Here is an 18,709-nt window from a genome sequence, read left to right as displayed (position 1 = left end):
CATCCCGGCTGTTCTCATTGGCCATATTGTCATCGAGAGTTCATGCGCAAATTCTCTGTCCAAATATCAGCCGCCGGGTTCAGTTCGAAAAATAAAAAGGAATTGACGCTAACAATACAAATAATTCGAATTTCAATTTTTTATGTACAGCAAAAGAAAGAAAGAATAGTAAAATAGCCTTGCGTTTTCAAGCATTGAGAATTTACTTCGCCAATCATGCTTTTCTGTAGATAACACCTTCCTCAAAAAGACGTTGTTCAATGTTGCATGTGATACGTTCGCTAAAAATGTTAGCGGAAAACAACAAAACAAACAAAATAACGCCTTCACCTTCAGCAAGTAGCCTAGCGCTGCGCTACATAGCAACAACAATAACGAGAACATGTTAATTGGTAATGTTCGTGTATTATGCTGGGTGGCTGAACGCCAAAGCGGGACTTTCTGCTGACTGGTCGGGACGGCTGGACAAGACGTTAAAAAGCGGGGCTGGACAAGTCCCTAAAAAGCGGGACGTATGGTAAGCCTAGATATGAGCATACATGAAATATAATGTCAATCTAAAAAAGAGGGCGATGCCCAAATATGCGGACATGAAAGCCGAAACATAGTAGTATGGGTATGAAGTGTGCGAAGACCACTTCGCACACAGAAAAAAACAATCCCTTCAGCTCCAATAACTTATTTCAAATAAATCCAAGTTATGGCAATACTCCAATCGCAAAAAATAATATCTTTAACCGCTGAAAATTTCAAACAATTGGACAGTCGTTATTAGTTTTTTTTTGTAGAGAAAGAAGAAGAATGAGAAAAAGTTCCGCTTGCACATTTTTTATACGATGATACCAAGTAATGGAAAACCTTCCATAACTTACCAGTGACACCACCTCTCTCTTGCCTGAAATATTGCTTGATAATCTCTGCTATATGAGTGGGTGATGCCCTCGATCCTGTAACACAAAGAAGTTGGAAGTTTTTGGAAGGTGCTTAGTCTCTAGTTATAGTTATAGCCTCTATAAAAAGGAAAGGAAGGATATATTGTGATTAAAAAAGCTATTTTTAAAAGGGTGTTTGAAAACAATTTTGTTGAATGAGAACCTACCATGGTTTTCTTTCCAAAGATCAAGCATTCCAAACTTCTTATCTTCAACAGAATCAGGATTGTCTGCAATGATTGTTGAAACTTCTCCAGCACTGAGCCCGAGACCATTTCCAGCCAAGGCAAACATTTTGAAATGAATGAACGACGTGAATTTTCTTGCAATGTCAGCGAAAACATCTTCAATTCTGCTGTCGCCTAGAACAATGAATTTGAATTGAAAATGGGGAGAAAGATTTTCAAGTATCAATATCAAGGTCAGTGGGGTGGTGGCTCATGAGTTACAAATATGATTGCCACTGCACCCTGCATGGGTTCGCTGGTTCGAATCCTGTGGGGAATAATTATGTACGAGAAGATCACCAGACTCCTCACCACCGCAGGGTGATTCCCGCATCTCTGGTTGGTTACAGCTTCCTCCCACATCAAGTCCAAGCATCTGATTATAATTGATGGTAGTTGAATTTATTAATTTACACAAATAATTACTTTGCAGACGCATAGATTACATTGGCACCACGCTGGCCTCGCATCTGATTCGAGGCGCAGTTCTTACCACTTCATGGCAGCTCCTGCCACGAACGAACCGCGGCAGCTCTTGCCATGGTTTTATAGCGGTATTCAGTATTCAGTATTAACGGTATATTCACAAATTAATGTACCAGATTTAAATTGATCATGTGGAATTATATCTACCTAAACCCTAACCCTAACCCCAAATCCATCAAAACTGTATCCATAAGAAAAACGTTCCAACTTACCCAATATTTGTCACCATAAGGGACAGCCCTATCTTTACAGCACACCTGCCGCGGTTACGGCAGCAAAATTTTACCTGCCATTGGTTTTCAATTTGCTGCCGCGGTAACGGCAGCTCGACATTGGTTTGTGGCATCTAAAAAGTCTGTAGCCATAGGTTTGGCCGTAGCGGCCATGGTATGGAAACACCGCCATGGTTTGGTGGCAACTGCAGACGCCACAGAATACTTAAAACTGCACTTGTCTGATTCAGAACTGGTATGTTTCAGTACACTCAGCACTGTCACATTAACAATTATTCAATATACTTCTGTAGTGTTGGTACCAGGTTAGGATTAGGCCATAATTGTATTACGACTTTACTTGTTTTAGTTCTATTACGAGTTCGGGGACTGTCTGTGTTAGCTAAGTGAATATATCCCCTGCACATAGGTTTAAATTAGTTACCTCCATATTGGTACACACACTTATGGAGTGCCTTATTTAATGCTGTTTCATATATATTTTCTGCATCTCACCAGTTTACTATTAAACTTCACTATTACAGTTCGATTAAAAGAAACTACTGTAAGGTAACATTTCAAATAATTCACTAAAATTGTTACTCACTAGCTCCACCTGGTGCCGATGCTCCTTCATACTCATCAGAGTGGAACGCTTGAGCCTCAGATGATGCTTCCTCTTCTTCTACGAATCGTTCAGCTGAATTAAACAAAAAAATTAAAGCACGTCTCGGAGCTAATTCTAGATATTAAATGAGAAAGGTGGTTACTTTTAAATTGTCCACGTTGTACATTTTTTACGCCAATTCGAATGTTCAATTTCATACATTTAATGGGTTGGCCAGAGTCCAAGTTTGGTATTTTTTAATAATATGACATCAGTTCCCTGTTTACGGCGTTGTATATATATATATATGCCATCATATGGCTCTATGCCAGGGGTTCCCAAGCTTTTTTCAGGACGACCCCAAAGACAACATTCAAGTGTCCAGTGCGACCCCAGGTCAAAATATATATTTTTCATGGAACTTCAGAGCTTCTTTCAATGGACTTTTGAGTTTGGTCATGTGGTGGTATTAAGTAAAATGAGCTAAAACCGAACAGTGATGTCACAATAAGCACCTACATTTTCTATAGCATGAGCATGTTTTGTACATCCATCCCCTACCTTACCTCAGCGACCCCATGACCTGTTTGCGACCCTACCTACTTATCACTCTGACCCGATTTGGGGTCGCAACCCCTAGTTCGGAAACCCCTGCTCTATGTTATTGCTGTGGCCGGTCATATTTTGATTCGTTAATACATCATGTTGTATTTTAATCTTAATCCTTCTAAATTATGACATTACATATTGCCCCACCCTCACCCAACAACTACTGCACCCCATATATTGAATACTTACCCATAATGAAGGACGATTCTCATTCACGAAGTCGCTAAAGCTTTGTAGAATATTTAAATATAGGCTACACAAAAGAAAAATGGTTGATTAGAAATTGGCCATGACACGATGATAAATTAATTCAACTGCCAATATATGCTCAGGCATTTGCGCAGGGCAACTGCCAAACACAGAATCCAACTTCATATTACTTAAAGTCTTATAATATCTTTGTAGAATATTAAAATATAAGCTACACAGAAAAAATAGTTGATTAGAAATTGGCCATGACACGATGATAAATTAATTCAACAGTCAATACATGCTCAGGCATTTGCGCAGGGCAAGTGCCATTTGCAAGAAAATCATTTTGGAAAATCATCATCTCAAACACATTATCCCACTTCATATTACTTAAGTTTTATTATATCTGTCCAAACCAAGTTCCTCAACTAATCTCATCATATTTATCTACAAACCCTTTGCTTCAAATCTGTTGTTCGCACAAATTGTTCCGCTTAAACGTACGACTACAATTCGCACAAATGCGCCATTGGTCAGATGATGCCTCAGCAAATGATGCTTCCTCGAGTACTGATTTTCTTGTTTATTTCCGTAACAATAACCAATCAAGAATAAGTAAAAAATTGCGTAAAAATAGAAATTTATGCCGTCGCTCAAACACCTCTCTCACTCAGACAGATATTTAAGCGGGGTAGTAAACATTGCCTTTTTTGGTAGTTTTGCGTGCTATTCATCAGTTTTTAGTTGTGTTTATAAAAAATAGTTGTAAATCAAAGAACTCTATCGACATTGTCTTCTGAAGACCTTTAGTTTGCTTACAATAATGAAAAATTGATGCCGCACTTACTCTGCGATAGATTAGCCTGAGTTAACTATCAGTACGGTACATAAGTCAGTACGGCACACTATACAGAACGGGTGACATTGTCCAGTTTTAGAGAAACCCATTTTACAGATGATCGGACACCCCTCCTTTGGGAGACGTCTGGACATTGTTGTCCCTCAATATCGGTAATAATACAGTATAATGAAGTTGTGCAAAATACTACAAAAAAGCGCAATTTAGTAACGTCATCATTGAATTCCTTGGGAAAAGTTAATCCGATTTACCGAAGGAAAAAATTTTTACCGTAGCATTCGAGAGTTTTTAGAAAAAAAAGGGCAATTTTAGTCATGTGACAGCTGCGATTAATTTAGATTATTATTGAGACAAGCATGGAGTGATATGAAGCATCTGACGTGGTCCCAGACCCTCCACGTTTGTGAGACACATAGAGTGTTTGTTTTATTGAGCCAAATGGAGGGAAATTCTTGGAATTTGGATAGTGTGCTGTACTGTAAGTGCGACATGATTTATTGTTTTAAATAAAAAAGATAGTTTTGAACGAGTGAGCCAGTTTGTGAGCGCCAACTTCCTAATCCCAGAGCCTAATCATATAATGTTAACAGGATCCTATAACAGTCCTATGCTAATGATCCTTGATATTGCAGTATTGGTCTCTCATCAAGTACAATTTTATAGCTATATCTGTATATTCTATATATTTATAGAATGAATATTAAAGCTAGCTCATTTCCAATTATGAATTTTTAGTGTATAGCACTAGGGTCTCGTTTAGTTTCGTACCTAACGTACTTCTAGTTGGCGTAGCATAACAATTTTTCGATGTGTCAACCCTAACCCTCATCTGATTACGCCATCCAAAAATTACGTTACTACGACATCACAATCACGTCATAGAGCTTGCTAAATATACGTACAATCGCCTGAAATGGCATTGGCGCCGACGATAAAGAACTGCTGACATTATTGATCTCTCTCCTATTGAAATCGTTGCAACGAGAAAACGAGAGAAATAACTGTTCTATTTCGGGAGATCATTTGCGCGTCTTGGATGGTAGTTCGTATAGTTTGAAGGGCTCTATTACGCCACTGTGACGCCGTGTTGACGTAATTTTTGGATGGTGTAGTCAGGTAGGGGTTAGGATTGATACATGAAAAAATTGTCATGCTACGCCCACTAGAGGTATGTTAGGTACGAAACTACATGCGACCCTAGCACTGTTGGTACTCAATGGTTATTTCATCCATTCGTTCAATGACATATTGCTGTATTGAGACATTTTATTATCTATATTACCATGAAAGCGCCCGACTTTCGGACATGTTCATCAATAACTCGGTCCTTTATTGTACAAAAATCGCCAAAATCGCTTGGTAAAACATTCATGCTGTACTTTACATTCCTTGCAAATTTCGGGTCTGTCGGAACATTTTTACTATTGAAAAAATCTATTTTTCTGGAATCTGGCCATTATACCTCTCTGCCCTAACTTCGGACAGTCATTTTCCTCACTGCGTAACTGCGACGTACGAAGAAAAAGAGATTTCCGATGCGCGTGATGTAATCCCATCGTTGCGTGAAGACCCGGCGCTCGATCGGCGTCGTAACGTAACATCTCAACGTCACAGGTAAAATGCATTATTTAAACTTCCATCGTGCTATGTTTACATTCGCTTCCATTTCTTCGTTATTTTTGTAACGTCAGATCAGACCTATACGCCGTTAGTCCATTTAATCAGGAAATAACATATGCAAATTAATCTGATAAAAACCATTCTAATCTACAATGAAATATTTCATAGGGCTTGTAAGTCTTTAATATTCTTGCCGGATAGCGTTTTTGATGTTACGCTGATATCTTTATAAGTGATAAATTTATATCAAACACACGACACCCAATTGTAAAGTTTAATAATCTTCAATTTAATCTTGTTAATTAACATTGGGATTGGCCTCGTGATTTTTGTGGGAAGTATAAATGAATTTTTAACCCGAGTGAATAATACTCACCCAGGCTTTATTCAATTTGACTTGCAATGCATGACTAAGTAAGACATGTAATGTAATTTTGGCAGATAATCACACATGGACCGAACAAAATACAGAAATATTACACTGGAACGTCGTCTTAATCTGAACAGAAATTGTCAATTTGGCACCATTGTGTCGGGCGTCAAAGTTCCTGTCACGCTTCAGAAGTGAGCGAAAATGGTCTATGTGAGGTTGACTCAACTTTTGACGCAGCGTGAAATCGCAATATTTCAACGGAATTTATAATTCAGAATTTTATGTCTTATTTAAATCTCATACGACATCTTGCGATCACTCTGATAAATTATATACATTGTTGTCGCCCTCTACCAAATGATGGTATTTGACAAGGATAGCTTAAGTGGAAGCGACGCTCTGCGCCGTTGAATAGCCGCCAGTCATTTTTCGACGAAATTTCCGTTTTTTAACAAAAAAATGATTATGCAACAATAAAAAGCTGAGCATAGATGAACACATAACAGAGCTAGATATAAAAATTGAAATTTGCAATATACGACACTTTTTAGTCAAGGTATGGCGGTTTAAAATTTTTGTCCGAAGTTAGGAACTGTCCGAAGTCAGGCGCTGTTACGGTACCAATGATTCCAAGCGGCAAGGTACCGGTAGTCTACAAATGTTGGCCAATTTACAATGCTATTCGGGTCTAGTATAGTTTAGTACCACAAGCACTTCCAGTGGGCGCAGCAAGACGAATTTTGCATATGTTATTCCTAACCCCCACCTGACTATGCCATCCAAAAATTACGTCACTACGACGTCACCATCACGTCATATGGCCTGACAAAGTAAAATTACGATCGCCCGAAATGGCATCTGCGCCGCCGATAACAGACTCATTAAAGCCGACGATCTCTCTCCTATCGTGATCGTTGTGACAAGAAAACGATAGAAATAGCTTGCTCGATTGTGGGTGATCGTCTTTGCGTTCTGGATGATCATCCGCATACTTTGTTGGGCCTTATTACGCCACTGTAACCTCAAAATGATGTAATATTTGGTGACGTAGTCAGGTGGGTGTTAGGATTGACATATACGAAAATTGTTGAGCCAGGCCAACTAGAAGTGCATGTGGTACTAAACCTGTAAACTATACCAGACCCTGCTATTCAATGTTACCACCATTTACTTTGTTGAGTCAGCTTGCTTTCCTCGGATCAGAATAATTTTTTATCTGTTACCGGTACCAGTATGTATTCAAGTACCGGTATTTCTGATTTTATGGCGATTCCGTCACCGACTGACCGAAGCATATTACTGTATTACAGCCTTACCGGTAGCCCAAAACTTGCAGTTGTCTTCATGCAATCTTATTGGAACACTGGTTATCATTTTTGACTGTGAATATGCCGTCTCATCGGCGTAATTCTCATCTCAGGCTATATTTAATATTCTGTTTAAATAACTATTAGTTCCATGGTGCACTAACTGACTAACGCTGTGATTTTATTATTCTGTTTTCGCACTACATTCCTGCTGTTGTTTCCATGGTTACTCGCACACATGTGCTTGGAGTATTTTTTGTTTCATTTCGTTTATCGGGCGTCGCCTGGATATTCAGGTCATCTCGATTTATATTTCTTCTTATATTCTTTAAATCTTTGTTTGACTTTTTCATTGTATTTTAATTACTGTTAGATTTCATCACAGGTGTCGCTACTCGGTAACCAGTCTAGGTTTCTCGCGACTCCTTTCACCCCGAATTACCGTTTTTGCTTCTTTTTACATTCTGTATTCATTTCGTGTATTTCATGTATGATAAAAAAAAATAAGGATAGGATTTACATATTTATTCGGGGCAGAAGAAAGCCGATAAGACGGCTTAATCATATGGCGAACCACGGCCTCTCGTCCGGCTACCAGTCCAGGTCGGGTATGGGATTAGTTAGCCAGTTATTTGGGGGTAACTTATAAAAATGTGTTATGTATTTGACTGATCATCGTGACTGGTAGATGATTGCATGGTAAAGTTAATGAAGGCGTATCTTCAACGAAAAGAAGAATGCACGATCAATCATAATACGTTTAATCAAAACATGATGAATCGTAGTTTGGGTTGGCCATCCCTAACCTAGCTGTTGTAAATAAACTGTTTTTCATTCATAGTTTTTCATATTGAGTTCTGAGAGTTCCCAGTAACCAAGTCTATTATCTGTAACTGGTCACACTGAGAAAAATAATTGCCCCTGGTCTAGCCTTAGAATCATCATACACCACCATGCCCCCATCTCACTATGGGGGCTCACAAAGCAAAACATGTTATCATACGCTCCGAGACCCAACAACACAGAGATATTTGGACTATGAAATACACTTTTTATACTTGAAATTCTATTTCTAATTTCAGAAATAATTTTAAAAAAATTGTCTGAAGAGGGTACATAGAATATGTCACAGCTTATAAATTGAAAGCGGTTTCTCTGCGAAGTATTCTGCAATGCAAGATCTATGCAATGTGGATACACTCTGTGTGTTGTTGGTTGAACATGGAGAAATTTAGAAAACAAGTAAAACTGCAGATTATTTCAAAATCCCTAAACAACAATAATTATTTAAATGTTATTATTTAAATGTGCACACAATAAAGATTAAACGTAATAAAGATAAAAATAAAATCGGTACTCCTGAAGTATGTGAACCAAGATGGCGGACACCGGAACATGGTATGTGTACCAGGTTAGGATTAAGCCATAATATTATTCCAATTTTACTTATTTTAATTATATTACGAGTTCAGGGACTAGCCAAGTGACTCCCGTATTATTTGTACCTGAAATTATGGCCTAACCCTAACCTGGTACACATACTACTTTCCGGTGTCCACCATCTTGGTTCGCATACTTCGGGAGTAGCAAAAATTTTATATCAGATACTGTACATTTGAGCAAATTATGTGGAGTACTTATATTATTACTCGCAATTTCGCAGACATGCAGTGTATTTATCTGCTGAACCATGTACAGCGAACATGAGTATTTTTTTCAGCAACGTTAAAGTAAAACCAGGCAGAGGTGGAGGAAGAAGAGTAGACCATTATTATTTAGACCAACTTGTTTGCCTATAGCAAAAAGGATTGCTGTGAACTTGATAATGAACTTAACAGTCAAAAAGCAAAGTCGATGGTTAACGAAAATGCCACTACCCTACCCAAGATAGTCCGCTTTGGGCCGACGTTGAAGCGATATCGAACGGTCAGATGGGTGACAATTTCACGATCCTCAAATCGCCGTGGCGACCAATTTAGACGTATTTGATTTCTTTTCCACGGAACACTCGGAAGAAGCTCGTGGAACACTAGTGTTCCGCGGAACACAGTTTGGGAAACTCTGATTTACTGTGACAGATCGCATACACGTACTACTTTGTTTTGGCCATTGTGTCCGTATTTGAGCATCGCTCATTTGAATGGTCAAGAGGAAACCGAGATGCGTGGTTCGGGTGACGAAATCTCACTCAATGGCACACTCAGGTGTTCGAGCACCAAATTTCAGTTCGAATACCGCAGCATTTTCAACTAGAATATTTTGGTCAACTACCGAATTGTTATTTTCCCAGTAATAGATGTTAAATTTAGACATTTTTGACATCTATGTGTTTTCTGTTAAATATGAATTCAAAAAGTTCGATATTATTTTTCCGAACTTGTTCAAGATTTAATTAATCCTGTTCCCTGAATTCAGTCGTAGTCCATATTCTTAGGTGCCGAATATTTTGAAGTCTTATGGTCGTTCAAATCATAACTGTCATGTCCTTCTTTGAAACACCGGAGGCAGTAAAGATCTCCTTCGCAGCCGTGACATCTCAGTGATGCGTCCTCGTTACAAATAATACACCATGGCAGATCACTGGATTCCTTCTCAGAACGTTTGTAACCTGTTTCAAAAGAGAAATGTTGGAAAAGTGGAAATTTGACAAATGTTAAGTTACCAGGATAGGTTTTCTGGTTAACATGGCATTCAAATCCTGTAGTCCATATTAATATATCCATAATGTTGATTTTATTCAAATATCTATTACGTCTGCCACTATTATTAAGCTTGCTGATAAGCATTTTGTTTTCTAGTTTTAAGTTTTTGCTTATATATATATAACAATGGCATGACGTTGTGGCTCATCGTGCTAAGCGTTAGGAATTCGCTCGCCACCGCATCTCTGATTACTCTGCGTGGGTTCACAGGTTCGAATCCCATGCGGGGTAGTTATGTGCGAGAGGATTGCTGGACTCCTCGCCGCCGTAGGGTGATACCACGTAACCGCTGGTCGGTTACGGCTTCCTCCACCATCAAGTTCATGCATCTCAAAACAAATAACTAACTAATCCCATACCCGACATGAACTGGTAACTGGATGACGTGGTTCTCCATGTGGTTAAGCCGTCTTATCGGCTTTCCTCAACCCCTGGACAAATACGTAAATCCTATCCTATCATATATCTATACTATCATAACTCACCTTTATCCGCCACATTCATGTCATACTGCTCTGTGCTGCCACCTAGTCTGTTAGCAAGCGAAACTTCTAATCCGGCTTCCGCCGTCAGTCGCTTAATTAATTCCAATTCCTCTTCGTCTGAAAGGTCATCCAAGTTCGTACGAGGTTTCGATATCGGCGCACATAAATCTGGAAGATTTGCAAAGATAGTGAGTAAACACAAACAGGGAAATCCCCCTCCCAGTATCATTTTTAGGCTTTGGTTCACTCACCGATCTGAGGTGACATTCCTTGCAATGTTTTCAGTCTTCCCTCCATATTTTCATCGATTTCTCCTATTTTTTTCTGTCTCTTCAGTTCTTCTTGTGCAAGGAGAATCATTGAATCGGCAGTCACAGCTGAAAATAAGTGAAACCTTTGTAATAGTATTTCCTAATGAAAGTTCATAAGATAGTTCGCACTGAGCAGTGTTGAGTTGATTCCATAAAGGTAATTGTGTTGCAGGGGCATGTCCAGAGGCGGGTCACAGGGGTAGTCGCCTTGGGCAACACTCTATAAAGGTGAGATTTGTTATTGATTTAAATCAGGGGTGTGCAACCTTTAATAATATTACATGAGGGCCTGATACAAATGACTGAGTGAAACCACGGACCGCACCTTCACTTAACATAGGCTAGCTAGAGTTGAAGACACAAAAACTTGAATATTGATCTTAAAACGTGCGTTGTTTGCTTTGCACAATCTCAGATATAGATAGCCATTGCAATGCAAAGGAATTGGAATTATTCTTCATACTAGATTAAATTAGAAACTCGTTTTGCATGCCGCACACCATTCAAATATGGCGCTTCTTCACAGACCGCACAAGTTTTCTTTGTGGGCTGCAACCTCCAAATTATTTTTGCAGTTTGTAAAAGGGGAATCAATATCGAAAAATGACAAAGACGAGATTTCATTGGACACAAAGTGAACCAATGGATTGTTACTTATCGATCTTTAGATCGGTAAGTATGTTGATAGGAATTTGTCTGTCTGCTTGTCTGTTAGATGCACGCGATATCTCACGAACGCATAGTTAAACCTGCTCCAAATTTTGCATGTGCATTCATCATATCTCGGACCAGAAGCCTATTGATTTTGGATGAATTATGTCGTATAATTAGCGAGTTATTAATTAATTAGTGATAAGACACAAGATGTCACTATGGAGTAAGAGCGCTGTTTTGGGGAATCCCCTAACTTTCGACCAATAAGTCTTCGGTCTCTGACCGATATTCTCGTTTTATTGTATTGTTTCCTTCAACTACAGGACCGATTGCTTCAGAATTTTCAGTATTTAAAGCTTGTTGTTGTTAGCGAGGTGGTGTGGCTCATCGTTCTGAGCGTTAGAAACACGCTTGCCACCGCATCTCTGATTACGCTGCAAGGGTTCGCAGGTTCAAATCCCTTGCGGAGGATGGTTATATGCGAGATGATTGCTGGACTCCTTGCCACCGTAGGGTGGTTCACATAACTGCTGGTCGGTTACGGCTTCCTCCACCATCAAGTCCATGCATCTCAAAACAACTAACTAACTAATCCCATACCCGACATGGACTGATAACAAGACACGAGGCTGTGGTTCACCCTATGGTTAAGCCGTCTTATCGGCTTTCCTCTTCCGCGGGATGAATGTGTAAATCCTACCCTTCTAGAAGGCTATTATTTTTATTTATTCCAAAAACATCTGTGGTCTCCATTTTCACTTCGAAATTTGTCATCAAAATTTAAAATTACATGCCATGGTTTTGTGATTATATACGTGATCTGGTGGCCAGACTACCGGTACTGTGAAAGATTTGATATTGCATCATTTTGGGCTTCGTATATATTTTCCAATGCTCCATATATTTGAGCATTGCTTCCTTGTTTAATCTATAGAGCAGGGGTTCCCAAACCAGGGGTTGTGACCCCAAATTTGGTCGGAGTGATTTGGTCGCAAACACGTAATGGGGTCGCTGAGGTATGTCAGAGGATGAATGTACAAAACATCTAAGATTTGACAAACCATGTTAAATTTAGCAGTTTGTACCATGGCTTACTATAAAACAGGCTTATAGGCACCGCTCTATGCTTATGCTGTAGAAATGTAGGTGCTTATTGTGACATCATTGTTTGGTTTTAGCTTATTTTACTTAATACCACCCCAAAACCAAACTCAAAAGTCCAGTGAAAGAAGCTTGAGAAGTTTTATTAAAAATATATATATTGGCCTGGGGTCGACCTGGACACTTGAAAGTTGTCTTTGGGGTCGTCCTGAAAAAAGCTTGGGAACCCCTGTTATTGAGTATAACTCACTTAATTCAGTGATTACGTACCCTCTGGAACTTGTGTGGGATCGAACGTATCATCAGAGTTCGGGAAGGGGTCATAGTTCGTTTCCATAGCAACCTCCTCTGTGTATTGTCTTATCAATTTCTTCATTTGGTGATCAGGAGTTTCAGCTGAAGAAGTGGAAGGAGTCTGGAAAGTAAATACATGTGGTGGAAGGAGTCTGAAAAATATGCATGTGGCGGAAGGAGTCTAAACATGAAATGCATGCGGTGAAAGGAGTCTAAAAAAATAAATGTATGTGGTGGAGCGAGTCTAAAAAATAAATGCAGCTGGTGAGTCTCAAAAATAAAAGTATATGGTGAGAGGAGTCTAAAAAATGCATGTGTTGGAAGGATTCTTAAAAATAAATGAATGTGGTGGAAGGAGTCTAAAAAATAAACGCATGTGGTGGCAGGAGTAGTCTCGCAGTAACCAAATCATTGGCGCAAATTCATTCTGATATTCTGTGAAATATACATATTATGCTTGAGAACTACAAGCAGTAACGGGGTTGCACGATACCTGGACATTCATTATCAAATTGTACCAAGTGAGTCTTAATTTGGAACATTAATATATATCGATAAAATTTCATGCAATTAAAATAAAATACTGTCAAAATCTTGACATTTCACTACCGCTAGAAATGTCTGTTTTGCATTAAATTAAATTCAGTCCTGACTGACTCAGTGATATAGTGTGTGCCAGTATGCAGTAATTCGGTTTAGTATAAGTCAGGCCTACTCAACTATTTTTACCGAAGATCCGCATACAAAACTTAATTATTGGGGTCTGGTGTTTCCAGAAACTATATTTCGGCATCCTTAAACACGCACTTCCTCGACCGGCTTATGATTGTTAGCTTATCAAGATTGTTTATTATGGTTTTATACTCTTTTTCATATATATTCAAAGCAATGAAAGTCATTTTATAAAATGAAACTTTAAAAGTGGAGGTAATAATCCAAAATAAAAAATTATTTGCTGTCCGAATCGAATACGAAATGTCCGAGTTGGACCGTGGTCTGCCAGTTGAATAGCCATGATATAAGTTATTGATTTAAACTTACGAAGTTTTGTGTTTGCCTAATTTTTTCACTTCAGTTTTGATAATATCGTTCCCTCACCAGTGTGTAACAAAATCGGTACTCCCGAAGTATGCATACTAATATGTCGGACACCGGGATGTTGTAGGTGTACCAGGTTAGGGTTAGGCCATAATTTTAAGTACAAATACTACGGGAGTCACTTGGCTAGTCCCTGAACTCGTTATAGAACTAAAATAGGGAAAATTGGAATGAAATTATGGCCTAACCCCAATCTGGTTCCGGTTTCTTCCATCTTGGTACGCATATTTCAGGAGTACCGAAAAAAACATTCAATAAAATATAAACCGTGAGGCCTTGACTCCTTGTAATCTAACCACAGCGTTATATATTACCGGTAAATACATTATTTTATGCAGAGCCGAAGCTCCTTCCAAAAAAATCTCTGGAAGCTCTGAAGCCATAGCTTGAATAGGAGCTGCAGCCATACTGATTTCAAGTCAGCTCCCAAGCCCTGAGGGTTGGAGTCTAGAAAGTGAATGCATGTGGTGGAAGGAGTCTTAACTGAAATCATGTGGTGAAGAAAGTATCTCAACTCTTTTTCTTCTGTGACCCACTTTTGCAGCACAAAAAATTCTGCGGGCCGGTTAACTAGCTTACACAACTAAAAACTAGGAAAAAATCAATTCTTTTAGCAAAGATTTGCACTTTCACTTTAATAATTAAAAAGAAAATAACCATTCAATAGCAAATAGAATTATCATTCATTCCCAATGCAATAAAAATGTGCCCAATAAGTCTAGCAATTTTTATTAGATTAGTGGGTGTGGCCCACCTTTAAATGTTTGGCCCGGTGGTCTAGAAGAGGGTTTCTCAATTTTTTTTGGCCGCGGACCCCATTTTGACGCCCTCCCCCCCCCTCCAATACTTTATCAATTTCTGTTTCTAACCAACAAGGAAAGATAATATTTCTTCGCAACACAAACCACATTATTATGATATTTGAGGTCGCTTTTCACTGCATAATTTATAAATTCTCGGAATACATTGTGACAAGCAAAGGTTCCCCTCTACAGCAAGTCTAGACCAGTATATCTGAATATTCCACCTCATGCATCCCCCTGTGCAGTTATCATGAACCCCCAGGGTTTGCGAACCCCAGTTTAGAAAACCCAGGTCTAGAAAGTAAATGTATGTGGTGTTAGGAGTACAAAAATCCCCCCCCCCTCCCCCCAACAAAAAAAAAGATAGCATACCTGATCAGACTCTGATTTTCTTATACTATGAACTTTTACGACAGGCGGTCGATTTCCTTTCAATTTTGCGAGTCTATATTCAATTTCTTGTTGAGTTATCGCTTTTTCATCCGCAGTTAATTTGCTAAGTCGTGCTTCAAGATCAGCGACAGTCACATCTGCCAGAATATAAATTATTTAACACACAGTATTAATCAGTGTTCACTTCCATTTTTACAGCATATAAATTCAATTTTGGGAACATGACTTTTGAGCTACACATACCGTATATGCTTGTTTTACCGCCCGATCTTGATTAAGGCCCGTTTGAATAGCCGCCCGTGTGAACAGAACGAAAAAATAAATAAAGGCTGGTGTTTGAATACCCGCTTGATGTAAAAGCTGAATTTTCAGTGGTAGAGAACGATAGGAAATAAGAAGCGCTTTTGTCACAACGCTGTTGAAATTTGAGCGCTGGTAGATAACACTCACGCCTGAGGCATCCAATTACATAACAGATAGCATTGATTACGTAACACCATGGTTCTCAAACTGGGTGTCGCGACATCCAAGTGCGGCGTTTCAATATTGATAGGGCGTCGCGAAACTTTTCTTCTTTTGTGGATTTGTACCTGCGATGTGTAGAAAGAGTCAAAATTTCCGTTATTCTCGTTTAAATCATACTTGAGAACTGGAAATGACAATATCGATCTTATCTATATATATATATGTTTTTTTATATATTTTTGTGTATAATTTTACTTTAAAAATAACAAGCGCTCGTGCTTGAATAAGGCCGGTTTGAATAAGGGCCCGGTTAATGAGTTTGGTTAAAAAAAAAAAAGCCCGGGCTACAAAACGAGCACATACTGTATATACTGTGGATCTCCTTTAGAAAGGGAAAACTGATATAATGGCTCAATCTTATGGCCTTGGCTTTAAAACCTTAAAAGAAATTTAAAAAGGTGTAAGGAGTCTAAAAATGATTATATGGGGTGAAGGGAGTCTAAAAATAAATAAGTGTGGCAGAAAGAGTGTGAGAAGTAAATAAAAGATGTGGTAGGAGTCTATGTTGTGGATTGCAACACGGAAGCGATATATGTGATGGAGGTCGTCTGAAAAGTATGTATAAGAGGTGCAGGGAGACTACTATTTCAATAGATGAAAGGGACAAGCGAAACAAATGAAATTGAAACTCTTACCTTTTGATTTTGAAGTTTCATCGATAAGATCATGAAAACGTTCCGCAAGTTGCAAATCTTCGTCTGACATTTCCACAGAGACTGTTTGTTTGGGCAGATGACGTTTTTGTGCGTTCATTTTTTCTTTGGCTTCCATTTCACTGAAAAACAAGGACTTAAACTAAAGTGCGACATTTTAAAGTTTGCAATCAGGTAGGTCTGATTAATAAATACAAAAGGGTTAAATTCCTTGGGTACTCACAACGTATGCATACCTGGTTGGGGTTGGGCCATAAGTTTAATCTGTTACGAGCTCGGACTGTCAGTGTTAGCTAAGTGAATATACCTCCTGTCCATAGGTTTTTAGTCGCTTTACACAAATTGATGTAAAATGAACAAACAAATTTGTAACATCCACATTGGTACTCATACTTCAGGAGCGCATTTCTCTTTCTCATATCAGCCGGATTATTACTTATCGATCTTAAGATCTGTAAGTATGTTGATAGGTATTTGTCTGTCTGTTTGTCTGTGTGTTAGATGCACGCGATATCTCACGAAAGCGAGGTGGAATCTGCTCCAAATTTTGCATGTGCATTCACCATAGCTCGGATCAGAAGCCTATTGATTTTGGATGGATTATGTCTCATAATTAGCGAGTTATTAATTAATTAGTGATGGGACACACGGTGTCACTATGGAGTAAGACCACTGTTTTGGGGGATCCCCTAACCTTCGATCGATAAGTCTTCGGTTTCTAACCGATATTCTAGTTTTAAACTCGGTTCGGAAGATAAATGAACTGCCAGACACCCAATTACAGCAAGTAGTGTCAACTTTTATTGCTACTTATTAACAGTTATGTAACAATAGAGGCAGACACGATGTAACATAAAATAAATGACAAAGATAATCCCACACTCACCACCCCCACTCAGAAACAGAGTGGGCAATGCTGAACCAATCAGATCACTGCTTCTTAATAAGTGGATCATGGCCCACTGCTGGGCCACAAAGATTTCGAAATGGGCCACAAAACTTTTAAAAATAGCTAGTTTGATTTGTATCACTAATCCTTAATTTTAATTGCAGTAACAATGATTGATGATGATGTTTTCTGCTACTGAGTGATAAATTTCATTATAAATATCAAGTGAAAGCGCCCATTTTCGTAGAAAGAAATGGGCCAGGAAAGAAAAAAGGTTGAGAACCGCTGGATTATTATTCTCACATATCTCTGGCTGCTTGTACAAGCATAAAAAATATATTATGTTGACACATTTACATACCGTTTGAAATTCATTGGAGGCGACCGTGGTCTAGGCTTTGTGTTCCCAGACGTCACAGCGGTGTGGCATTTCTTGCAAACGGAAAGTGTTTTCTGCTCTTTCGGGTCGGTCAATGTACACGATCGGCATTCTTTGCAAAGTGCAATACGGCATCGTTCACATTCAACCTGTCAATTGGCAAGGTGGTTAGGGATTTAAAATTAGCTGTGCTGGCATCGTAGATTCTTAGGTTTAAATTCCATGACATCACCTCACCCAAGGGGCAGAAATTAGGTGAAAAATATCAAACTGGGAAGCCCCCAATCCTTCTTACAAAGAAATAGCATAAACAAACAAATGTAATGAATTGGCCGATATGAAGATCGATCTTTGTACAGCAGAGAAGTGGAGTCGCAATTACTGGAGTATCCAGTAATCCATAGGTTCACAAAGTGCTCTATACGAAGGCCCAGAGCTCCGGGAAATAAACTTAGGAGGCTCCGCAAACTATTCATTTACCTATTGAAATACTGACTTGGCTAATTTTGTAACTGTCCAAATAACCAACAACGTCATTAATGAAATTTGACAAAGGTAGCGTCAAAATGTGGCAACAAGGTGGTAATTACAGCAAATATGACAATATCTGTAAGTTCCAATAGAAAATTTTTATTTTTATAAATTTATTGAGGGGCTCGGTGAATGATTGCCAACCTCTTCACACGCTCCAAATTTGTAAACACACTCAGGGTATCCAGTAATCAGAGGTGTGAGGGCAGCCTATTTCTAACGCTTAACATGATGCGCCACACCGCCGCTGTTTCACATTTTTTTAGTTGATAACAAATATCAGAAAATTATGATGTGCTGTAATCACTTACCTCCTTTCTGAAGATCCCAAACTTAGAAGTGCAAACCCTGCAACGTTTATCCATGTTCAATCTATTTCAGTATGATAATCCTATAACCAACAACTTTTTAAAAATCCACTTATACGTCAAGTGACTACTTTACCCTTCAAATATCAGGATAAAAAG

General features: G+C 38.8%; 2 protein-coding genes across 2 annotated transcripts in view; both read right to left on the bottom strand.

Moving 5' to 3' along the window:
* LOC120333711 (protein NLRC5-like) overlaps window positions 1–4,096 on the bottom strand; it is a 33,809-nt gene extending 29,713 nt beyond the window's left edge. The window contains exons 1-5 of the mRNA XM_078113345.1: window positions 3,721–4,096; window positions 3,263–3,326; window positions 2,465–2,557; window positions 1,100–1,294; window positions 873–947 (exon numbers count right to left, since the gene is read on the bottom strand). Coding sequence (XP_077969471.1) covers window positions 873–947; window positions 1,100–1,294; window positions 2,465–2,557; window positions 3,263–3,266 — 367 coding nt within the window. The 5' untranslated portion in view covers window positions 3,267–3,326; window positions 3,721–4,096. The remainder of the gene's footprint in view (window positions 1–872; window positions 948–1,099; window positions 1,295–2,464; window positions 2,558–3,262; window positions 3,327–3,720) is intronic.
* Window positions 4,097–8,473: 4,377 nt separating this feature from the next.
* LOC120331458 (abscission/NoCut checkpoint regulator-like) lies at window positions 8,474–18,709 on the bottom strand. Its single transcript, XM_078113870.1, has 8 exons — window positions 18,554–18,709; window positions 17,694–17,860; window positions 16,426–16,565; window positions 15,245–15,402; window positions 12,948–13,092; window positions 10,863–10,988; window positions 10,612–10,779; window positions 8,474–10,032 (listed from the first exon to the last, which is right to left on the bottom strand). The coding sequence occupies exons 1-8, from the start codon at window positions 18,605–18,607 to the stop codon at window positions 9,836–9,838; spliced, it is 1,155 nt and encodes a 384-aa protein (XP_077969996.1). The 5' UTR covers window positions 18,608–18,709; the 3' UTR covers window positions 8,474–9,835.

This window comes from Styela clava, chromosome 6, assembly GCF_964204865.1.
Source record: "Styela clava chromosome 6, kaStyClav1.hap1.2, whole genome shotgun sequence".
In the NCBI taxonomy this organism is placed as follows: domain Eukaryota; kingdom Metazoa; phylum Chordata; class Ascidiacea; order Stolidobranchia; family Styelidae; genus Styela; species Styela clava.
Note: the sequence above shows the minus strand (reverse complement) of the source record. Positions and strands in the feature narration are given on the sequence as shown.

What these genes read in the sequence shown, in the direction of transcription:
- LOC120331458 (XM_078113870.1), bottom strand. Translation starts at nt 18,607, where the DNA reads ATGGATAAACGTTGCAGGGTTTGCACTTCTAAGTTTGGGATCTTCAGA. An exon ending in CCTCCAATGAATTTCAAACG is followed by an intron (nt 16,566 to 17,693) that starts GTATGTAAATGT and finishes CTTGTTTTTCAG; the next exon opens with TGAAATGGAAGCCAAAGAAA. An exon ending in TGAAACTTCAAAATCAAAAG is followed by an intron (nt 15,403 to 16,425) that starts GTAAGAGTTTCA and finishes ATATTCTGGCAG; the next exon opens with ATGTGACTGTCGCTGATCTT.